We start from the raw sequence: 9,825 nt of genomic DNA, 5'->3' as shown, positions 1-9,825 counted from the left end.
GCCACCTCATAGTTATGCCTTCTAGTGGACAGTTGTACTCACCAGCTACTCTGCACATCCCAATGAGCCCTGCATATTTATATCTTGTGGTAACTCTCCTTTAGTTAGCTACACACTGCTATCACTTGTCCAAAAAGGCCAACTATTTATGGGGACAATGAGTTATAAAGGGGGGAAATAACCCATAACCATGTACAATTATGCTCTGTTCAATGCTTTCATAATAATTAACATGTGTAACATTTAATAGTTTACAACATACTTTTATGTATATATTTATTATCTTCAGGACAAACCCTAAGGATAAGATTATTATACAGAAAAGGAAACTGAAGTTGGGCACCAATAGCTCTTGCCTATAATCCTACTCAGGAGACTGAGATTTGAGTATAATTCAAGATAGCCTGGGCAGGGAAGTCCATGAATTTCATATCTTCTATTAATCACCAAAAATCCAGAAGTGGATCTGTGGTTCAAGGCTTGAGCACTAGCCTTGATAAGGAAAAACAAAAACTCAAAGACAATGCCCAGGCTTGAGTTCAAACCTTAGGGGAGGAAAAAAAAAAAAAGGAAAAAGGCTCAGAAAAAAAAGTCTCAGATGAAACAGGGACATGTATCCAGGTCTTCTAGTTACAGGGTTTTAAAATTTTATTTTTGTTTTGCCATATGGGGTTTGAACTCGAGGCCTCATGCCTGCTGGCTTGGTACTCTGTCACCAGACCTATATCTCCAGCCTTGTGTTTTGCTGATTAATTTGGAGGTGGAGTCAGGTGAATTTTTCTGCCATAGCTGGCTTCAAACCATAATCCTCCAGATCTCAGCCTCATGAATAGTTAGGATTATAGGCACTCAATTTGATTACAGGTTTGGTTAATTTTGTGTGTGTGTGTGTGTGTGTGTGTGTGTGTGTGTTTGCATGTGTATGCCAGTACTGGAGCTTGAACTAAGAGCCCTTTTTGCTCAACTCTGGTACTCTACCACTTGAGCCACATATTTACTTCTGGCTTTGTGGTGGTTAATTAGAGATAAGAACCTCTTAGATATGTGTGCTGGGCTGACTTCAAATCTTGAGCCTCCTTTTAGCCTCCTGAGTAGCTAAAATACAAGCATGAACTACTGACACCTGGTTTTGATTGCATATACATGCACAAGCACAACACACACACACACACACACTGAAGCTACTTGCCATCTTAATACCATAGTCCTGCCTTTGACTCAAAGCCTGAAATAAAAGAGGATACATTACAAATTGAAGTTGTAAATTAGAATGAAGGTAGAATTAAGGATACTTTGGCCTAATTACTTTAAAACATAAACCCTGTGGCCCTCCAATAGTTCTGCATATCTTCTTGATAGTGATTTATGAAGAGCAGGAGAATATAACTGTGACTATAAATTTGGAAATAAGAGAATTGAGGTTGGAGTTATTCACTGGACTCTGTAAAAGGACTGGAGCCATAATAGTTTAACACTATTACTTTTGCCAGACATGAAGCATTTTAGTTATGCTACCACAATTAATCTTTACAACAATCCAGAAGTTGTTGAAATTGTATTATGTATCACCATTGTATAGATGAAGAAATAGGCACCATATAAATACCTAGCTAAAGATTGTACAACTATTATGTGGCAAACATAGAATTCATGCTGGGCACTGGTGGCTCACATCTGTAATCCTAGTACTGAGGAGGCTGAGATCTGAGCAAGAAAGTCTGCGAGACTCTTATCTCCAGTTAAGCACCCAAAAGCCAGTATTGGAACTGTAGATTAAGTGATAGAGTGCTTTGGACAAAATGCTAAGGAACAGGCCCCGAGTACCAGCACATACACACACATCAAAAGAATTCATGCAGCCTCATTCCAACAATCGGACAACATTGCATAGGCAGCCACAGAATCACACACACGTAAGTTATTCTGTAGAACTGATGGGAAATTTGTCTTTTTGTTGTTGTTGTTCCCAGTAAACACGCTTTCTCCCATGAAAAAGGCAGGGTGTCTAAGCACTTCTGCTATAATAAAGTTATTGGCCAATCCTTTTGCCTCCTAAGTAGAAATGTGGAGATTCATTCTTCATCTCCTATATATTCCCAAGCCAGACATCCTTTTGTGTCATTTTTTTGCAAGCCCTGGATCAGGGTGCCGAGGGTGTGTCTGTTGCTTTGTCACAAACAGGCATGTGCTGGGCTGAGGCGGCTGTTGCTTACTTGAAAGTCTTGGTATTAGGAGGGAAACGTATAACAGACACACAAGTGGGTATTTTCCGGGTATTGCTATACTCAACCCGGGGCCTTGTGGCCACGCTCAATGGCTTAATATTTGGCTTCTCTAGAGTTCCCGGGGTGTGATGCAATAACATAAAACCATGGCGTCACCATGAGGTCAACATAGGACTGGGGAACGAGGTGGGGGTGGGGAGGTCCCGCCTTCGAGGGGCGGAGCCCCTTCCGCCCAGGTCTCGAAGATCCTCTTTTCTCTCTGATCACCTGTTTCTCCAGAGCCTTTTCCACTGCTTGGATCTCAACTCTGACCGCGGAACGATCGGCCGCCAGTCCCCGCGGTTAAAGTTTAGTCTCTGCTTGCTGGGAGGATATCTGGAAACCCTGCCTCCCGTTTTAAGTTTCAGCCAATGAGGACGGCGGGGGCGGGGCCTGGGGCGTGCCGGTGACGTAATGCAGTTTGATTGGCATCGAGGCCATCTGGGTCCTGGATTAGCCACAACGTTTGCCAATCCAAAGGCAGGGGTGGGACGGTGCAGGCGCAGAGACTTGGTTTGGCTGGCTTCAATTTAAAGAGACAGAAGCTATCGTGGGGGTCCTAGAAGACTGTCCCCGAAGCCCTCCCCACTAAGTCCTTGGGACCACTTAGGTCCTCAGAGCTGGGGAGATGGTTTGCGGCGGTTTTGCCTGCTCGAAGAATGCGCTGTGCGCTCTCAACGTGGTCTACATGGTGAGGTTTTGGAGGTGGGGGAAGCTAGAGGTGGAAAGGCGAACGGGGCGAATCTCCAGGGGACTTCCGGCGGGGAGAGGGCTGTATAGGGGTTTCCGGCAAGATTCCCAGGAACTTCCGGCTAAGGGGGGATTCCTGGGGACGTCCGTGGGAGTGGGGAGACTTCCGGTGATTTGGGGAGCTCGTCTGGGGGTGGGGAGGCAGGACCTGAAGGCTGTGATTATAAACTCTCATTCCTCACTTTTGTGATCCAATTTCTTCCCAAAATAGAGACAGAGGCCGACGTTAATGGTTTCGCTTATATACTAGGGACTATCGCCCCTTCCTCCCTACCCCCATCCTCATCCCTTTCTGACCTCTTTTTGGGAAGTGTCTAGGATAGCCTCCTTACTCCCCCATTTATATACAACGCTTATCCTATTACTCCAGTCCCTTTTGTAAAGAGTTTTGCTGTGTAGTGCGCTAGAATTCTTTGAGATGTGTCCTCTTTTGTTTCCTGTAGCTGGTGGGCTTATTGCTCATTGGAGTGGCTGCTTGGGGTAAGGGCCTGGGTCTTGTGTCCAGCATCCACATCATTGGAGGAGTCATCGCTGTGGGAGTCTTCCTTCTCCTCATCGCTGTGGCAGGATTGGTAGGAGCTGTCAACCACCACCAAGTCCTGCTATTTTTTGTATCCTAATTTAAAGCTATGGACCCTGGGAAATTCTAGATCCTGGGGACACTTGGCAGAGGAATACATTAGAATGGGTAGAGGACCTCAGGAATCTTGGGGCTTTGTCTTGCCCTATTCAACAAAAATAAACCGTAATGATTTTGCTTTCAGCTTGACAAAACTCTAGTGGGACCAGAGGATTATTTTAAATTGAACAAAAGAGTCTAGATCCTTTTTCCTTAACTTCCTCTCAGTACATGATCATCCTTGGTTTGGTCTTCATCTTTCAGTTTGGAATCTCTTGTTCATGTCTGGCAATTAACCGAAGCAAACAGGTAGAGATACCCTTTGAAGTATTTATTCCCCCCTCCCCTCCCCTTTTTTTTTTTTTAACTCCTTCCTCTTATTATCCCATCATACTTAGGTCCACTACTTCCAGACTTGAACCATTTGCTTCCTCTGAGATGTATGGCTAATTCTCTATGACAATTCTTTAAAGAACCTAAGAAAGCAGATATTTAACATTGTGATATACTTTCAGGTTTCTGGGGAATATTGACTGCCATTGCCACAATGGGAAATTAAAGTACTTAAAGTGAGATGAGGATGGAAGGATAATAATTTACATCTGTCTGTATCCCTTAGACAGATGTCATCAATGCTTCTTGGTGGGTCATGAGCAACAATACACGGCATGAATTGGAAAGAAGCTTTGACTGTTGTGGCTTGTTCAACCTTACAGCACTGTACCAACAGGATGACACTTCTTGCAATGCAGTGAGTTAGGGGGTAGGGGACAAAAGGTATTAAACTAGGTAAGCACAATTCCCAGACTAGCAAATATAAGATGAATGTTATTGCCTCTTTAGTAGCTTTCTTGAATTGGGGCTGGGCAAGATAGGTACAAACACTGGGGATTTAACCAAATGAGACTTCAGCCTATAGAATACTAGTAATTCCTTAGTAACATTATATTCCATACACATTTTTAACCCTCAGATGTGTAAGAGCAGAGGCTCTCCCTGTCAGATGTGTGGAGAGAAGTTTCTGAAGCATTCAGATGAAGCCCTGAAAATCCTAGGGGGTGTTGGACTCTTCTTTAGCTTTACAGAGGTAATATTCTTCAGTTCACTCATGTATAGCCTTCATTAAGTGTTAACCCCTAGGTTCAAAACTGATCATCTCTCTGCCTTTCTTCCTATAGATTCTTGGAGTCTGGCTAGCAATGAGATTTCGGAATCAGAAGGATCCTCGAGCCAACCCCAGTGCCTTTCTATGAGACTTTGAACCCTTCTGACTTTTTTCCTGCTCTCAGCCTTTTATTCCTCCCTGTCAAAGCCTAGGGTCTGGAACTCTTTTTGAGAAGGCAAAGCCCTTTGCAAACGCCCCAAACTCAATGGCTAGGCTTTATGCCCTGGCATATTTTGATGGGAGCAAGGCTATAGGGAAGAGAATGAAAAGTTATCTCCCACTCCAAGTGGAGCTTGGGAGTGCACAGATGGGGGTCAGGGCGGAGTCATTCATTGCTGTTTACCCTCTACACTCTTACATGCTAAATACATTAGCCTGGTAAAAATCAAGAAGACTAGGAAGAAACCAACCACAATTTTTTCTTTTCTGAAGAGGAGGTAATTTGTTGGGTACTGAACCCAGGACCTTACACATGCTAGGTTATGTGCTGTACCTCTGAGCTACATTACCAGACCCACTAAGAACTCTTGCCATAGGCAGGACCCTGTGTGAGGAGGTTCAGTGAATATAAAAATAAAAGCCATTTTAACTCCATATTCAAAGAAGCTGCTTGAAAGTTCCTTTCTAATCTTCACCAGTCAAGGGACTCCACTGCCTGCCTAGGCCCTGTATAATTTAAGGAAAGTCTTTAGGATTATGCAGCGAAGTTCCTTTTGGTAAACAGTTGGCCAAATCTCCCAAAGGCAAAGCCAACCAGAGAAACATTAAAAAAAAAAAAAGACCATATTTCTTTTGTCTTGTTTTCTATATAAAAAAAGGTCTCATATCAAGTTAGGGAGAAGGGAGAAGATATACCCCTTAGTGTAGAGAAATGGAAAGGGGGGGGGAATAAACCTCAAAAGGAGGAATGGTGGGTGGGGAATGTCATTAAGGCAACCAAGTATTCTCTGTAAAAAGCTGGAGGAATTTTCACAGCTTCACAGGAAGGGCGAGGTCTTGGCTTCTCTGTGGCATTCTCTCTGCTCAAGTGTCCAGAAGGGTTTGGTAAATGAGAGCTCTCCACTGTTCATTCTGGATCACCTTCTTCCTTATGTAGATAAGAATGCTGCAGGGCTCGGAAGGCAGATATTCGCTTGTGTGGGTTAAAAGTCAGCATTTCCTAAAAGGAGAGGGAGAGGTCAGAAAACCATGGAAGGAAAAAGACTTCTTGTTCACCCTCAACATACACAAGAACAGGCTCTATTTTCTGCACTTCACACTGTGGCTCGTCCTCAGAGAACCAATTCGTAACTGTAGCCCCATCTACAGCCAGGTTTCATGAACCACAATGGTCTGGACTGTTACGTATGATCCCCTTTCTCAACCCTATTCAGCACAGGCCCCACCAGTACCAGCAGCAAATGTGCTCCAGATTCTTCCATCTCTGGCACCACCGACTGCACTGGGCGAGGCCCTCTGGGAGAAAAGGCTCCTCGGGGTAGAGAAACATCTCGTGGCCAGTCATCCTCTGGGGGCAGCCCAATTAGACTGTAAGGGCAGAACTCTGGTCAGGAGGGTCCTCTAGCACTCACCCCTAGAGGCTGAGCCAGTGGCCATCCAGGGCTTAGCAGAAATAGGACTGAAAATGGTAAATATCTTTCTTCCTCTTTAGATACTTACTCAAAGATTTTGCCCAGTTGGTCAGCTTCAGAGTTCCCACAGAAGAGAGGCCTAGGTGAAAAAGGAAACAAAGTAAAGTTCTTTTCCAGAAGGTAGTGGAATGGCTACTTACCTAGGGGCTTAAAACAATAAGGTGTATAAAAGGATATGTAGTTTCTAATATTCTAGAGCTTCTGGTTATAGGCCAATAGTATTCCAAAAAGAATAGGCAGGGAGGCTGGGGCTATAGCATGCACCTAGGCTGAGTCCCCAGCACCACAAAAATAAATACTTGGGGAATTATAGATGGCTTTGGGCTTTTTTTTTTTTTTTTTTTTTGCCAGTCCTAGGGCTTGGACTCAGGGCCTGAGCACTGTCCGTGGCTTCATTTTGCTCAAGGTTAGCCTCTGCCACTTAAGCCACAGCGCCACTTCTGGCCGTTTTCTATATATGTGGTGCTGGGGAATCGAACCTAGGGCTTCATGTATATGAGACAAGCACTCTTGCCACTAGGCCATACTCCCAGCCCTGGCTTTGGGCTTTGAGTCCCATACTTTCGACGAAACATCTCTGCAAAGATACAGCCAACACTCCACATGTCCACAGGTGTTGCATAAGTAGACTGAAGAAGAACTTCAGGAGCACGGTACCAAAGTGTAACAACCTAAAGGGAAGAGGAAAAGTGGATGAACCCTCTCCTGGTGCCTATGAGTCACAATTGAAGCACAGGACTTCTCAACTGCTATGAGAAATCACTCTCTACCCCCTACCACAACCCATTTTGGTTTTCATCTTTCTTTTTTTTTTTTTCTGTGTATGTGGTGCTGAGGCATTGAACCTAGGACTTGATCCATGTTAAGCACTCTACCGATAAGCCACATTCCCAGCCCCTGGCTTTCATCTTTCTAACTCACCACAGGAGTAAGGGCCATCTGATAGCTGTAGATTCTGGCCAGGCCAAAGTCAGCCAGTTTGACTGTTCCACCACTGGTCACCAGAATGTTCTCAGGCTTTAGGTCTCGGTGGACGATGCAATTGGCATGAAGGAAATCCAGACCTCTTAGAAACTGGCGCATCAGATCCTGTTTTGTAAGGGAGGTACGTATTAATTTAAAATACATACCACACTCAAAATCCTAACAAGTTGTTCCCAATCTACCTCTCAAGATCTACCCACCCTACTTACCTTGATGGTCTCCACTGGTAAGCCTGGTGGAGGTGCCTTGTCCAGATATGTCCTTAGGTCTTGGTCTATATGTTCAAACACTAGGGTAACCTTGATTTCTCGGTCAGTTCGGGAAGTAGCACAGACATCCATAAGCCTGGACAGAGTAAATGGTTACTTGCTGGCTAATTCCCTTTAACAAGATCTCCCATGTTTTCTCGGGTGCCCACTTCTCTCCTGACCATCTCACCGCACTTACAGGCTTTCCCCACCTCCTTTATCTCACTCCCTTTGTCTTTCTCACCGGACAACATTGGGGTGCTCAAAAGCCTCCAGCCGCCTCAGTAAGGCCACCTCACGAACTGTGCTGATAGGAAGACCTCCTCCAGCGCCTCCTCCATTGGGGACTCTCACACTCTTGAGGGCCACAAAGTGGCCACTGTGAGGATCACGGGCCTTGTACACCGTCCCGTAGGCACCGACGCCAATTTCAGCCACGGGCTCGTATCGAGAAGTAGCCATTCTTGGTGCAGGAGCGACTCTATAATCACAAAGATTTTTACTACCAAAATTTCCGTCCAGAGTTAGGATGGTATGTGCCTGCAGCAACAGAGTGACTCCCTCAGAAAACAGCACAAAGACACCATGCCCAACATCGCATCCCCTCCCCAAACTTCCGGGGACCCGCCCCTCAGATAACACAATGACTCTGCCACCAACCCTCCCAGCCACGTGATGCTTCTTTTTCTTAGGGGACATCGCACTGGGCACAAAGACCACACAGCTTTGCATCAAAGAGTCTACACCTCAGGCCCTAAAGTCACATCTCCCACACAAAGTGGGGCACAAAGACCCCACTTCCCGCCCATGGGCGACCCAACCATAACTAGCCTGGGAGGCGCACGCGTGGGGAGCCGCGGGGATCGGAGACTAGTCCCGAGTCCTGGGAAGGGGCTCCACTTACCGCACGCCTGGCCCGGCCCGTTATCGGAGCCCCGGAACCGGTTCCTGGGGCGCCATACACCTGAGCAGGGTCCGGGACAGCTGGACGCCACCGGCCAGACCATAGACACAGGCCGCAAACTAGAGAGGCCCCCTCACCCCCACCCTCACCATGTGACCAGCTGCCAAAGAGGCGCGCGGAAACCGGGAGGGCGGGGCGGACACCGGACGTTCGGGACACGTGACCTCTACCCATGCGCAAAGGGGCGGTTGAGGCAGTTCGGCTGGGAGGGGGTCGGTGAAAGGAAAAGGGGCGGGGAGGCGGCGACCACGTGACCTGTTGCTATCACACGTGATTGCTTGACATTGCTCTGAGGAGCAGAGGTGTGGTTACGAAGCGAGGCACGTGACTGATTGCCGTATCGGCCTGTTGAGGGAGGGCGGGGGGGGGCGGGGGAGGGTGGAGCCCAAAGCGGTGCCATGGCAACCTGGGCCACCCAGATTCCCAACTCAGGGCTGAGGACCCGGACCCAGCGCATCTCTCCCAGTGTCTCTATGTGGGAGGGGGCTCGGGTAGAGGATCTGAGTACCAGAGGTGATGCTGTCTTTTCGCTCCATCTTCACGGGAAAACATATTCTTGTTTGGGTCTTTGTTTTACTCGTTCATTCAACAAAAATTTACCGAGAGCTTTCAGTTTGTGTGTGATGTTTTTGTTTTGGTGTCTCAGCCACTAGGCTTTTGAAGTAGTAATAAAGCTATATAATGTAGCCCTACAGTATGGTCTTATAGGGAGTATACAATGCCTATCTAAAGGCAAAACTAGGACTAAAAGACAGATGGAAGGACGTTAATACAGAAATCCAGCAGGCAAGATAAATGCTCTTCCTTCTTTCCAATGCCCAGATTCTCTGGTAGTGTTTAAGCAGATACTGAGAAATTATTGATGAAGAGGGACAGGAATATATGACCTAGAAGATTTTCCCAACACCAGGATTCTGTGACTCTGTGTTATGTGTATAAGTGTAATCATATATGGGCAGATAGACAGATATAGGAATGAGCATGTGCAAGGAAGTAAACTCCACTTCAGACCACTACACTGCATGAGAATGTCTTGTGCTTCTCTGTAAAACCTACGATTCCTTTTTGCTGTCCCATTTCTTCTTTTTCTCCATTGATTTCTTAGCCCTTATTCCTGCCTAGCACATTTAGTTCCAAACAGCATTTGCTCATAGAAACCTAGGTAGAAAGGCAGCCCTTTCTTTGGCTTGTCTTACTGAT

At 46.2% G+C, this 9,825-nt stretch overlaps 2 protein-coding genes across 3 annotated transcripts; one reads left to right on the top strand and one right to left on the bottom strand.

Moving 5' to 3' along the window:
• The first annotated feature begins 2,749 nt into the window (after positions 1-2,749).
• On the top strand, positions 2,750-5,394 carry Tspan31 (tetraspanin 31). Of its 2 annotated transcripts, none has more exons than XM_048360732.1 (6): positions 2,750-2,955; positions 3,458-3,625; positions 3,862-3,942; positions 4,253-4,384; positions 4,607-4,720; positions 4,812-5,394. In XM_048360732.1, the coding sequence occupies exons 1-6, from the start codon at positions 2,893-2,895 to the stop codon at positions 4,884-4,886; spliced, it is 633 nt and encodes a 210-aa protein (XP_048216689.1). In that variant the 5' UTR covers positions 2,750-2,892; the 3' UTR covers positions 4,887-5,394. The 2 variants fall into 2 exon arrangements, with proteins under 2 accessions (XP_048216689.1, XP_048216697.1); XM_048360740.1 differs by lacking the exon at positions 2,750-2,955 and adding an exon at positions 3,087-3,123.
• Cdk4 (cyclin dependent kinase 4) lies at positions 4,572-8,765 on the bottom strand. Its single transcript, XM_048360728.1, has 8 exons — positions 8,564-8,765; positions 7,906-8,140; positions 7,623-7,758; positions 7,351-7,518; positions 6,991-7,100; positions 6,458-6,508; positions 6,190-6,325; positions 4,572-5,957 (listed from the first exon to the last, which is right to left on the bottom strand). The coding sequence occupies exons 2-8, from the start codon at positions 8,121-8,123 to the stop codon at positions 5,865-5,867; spliced, it is 912 nt and encodes a 303-aa protein (XP_048216685.1). The 5' UTR covers positions 8,124-8,140; positions 8,564-8,765; the 3' UTR covers positions 4,572-5,864.
• Positions 8,766-9,825: the final 1,060 nt, after the last annotated feature.

This window comes from Perognathus longimembris, chromosome 1 (genome assembly GCF_023159225.1).
Source record: "Perognathus longimembris pacificus isolate PPM17 chromosome 1, ASM2315922v1, whole genome shotgun sequence".
In the NCBI taxonomy this organism is placed as follows: domain Eukaryota; kingdom Metazoa; phylum Chordata; class Mammalia; order Rodentia; family Heteromyidae; genus Perognathus; species Perognathus longimembris.
This window is presented reverse-complemented; position numbering and strand designations above follow the sequence as displayed.

Excerpts from the sequence above, each read along its gene's own strand:
- Cdk4 (XM_048360728.1), bottom strand. The coding sequence starts at position 8,123 with ATGGCTACTTCTCGATACGAGCCCGTGGCTGAAATTGGCGTCGGTGCC. Across the intron at positions 7,759-7,905 it reads GAGCACCCCAATGTTGTCCG|GCTTATGGATGTCTGTGCTA; the intron begins GTGAGAAAGACA and ends TACTCTGTCCAG. Across the intron at positions 7,519-7,622 it reads TACCAGTGGAGACCATCAAG|GATCTGATGCGCCAGTTTCT; the intron begins GTAAGTAGGGTG and ends CTTACAAAACAG.
- Tspan31 (XM_048360732.1), top strand. The coding sequence starts at position 2,893 with ATGGTTTGCGGCGGTTTTGCCTGCTCGAAGAATGCGCTGTGCGCTCTC. Across the intron at positions 3,626-3,861 it reads ACCAAGTCCTGCTATTTTTT|TACATGATCATCCTTGGTTT; the intron begins GTATCCTAATTT and ends ACTTCCTCTCAG. Across the intron at positions 4,721-4,811 it reads TCTTCTTTAGCTTTACAGAG|ATTCTTGGAGTCTGGCTAGC; the intron begins GTAATATTCTTC and ends TTCTTCCTATAG.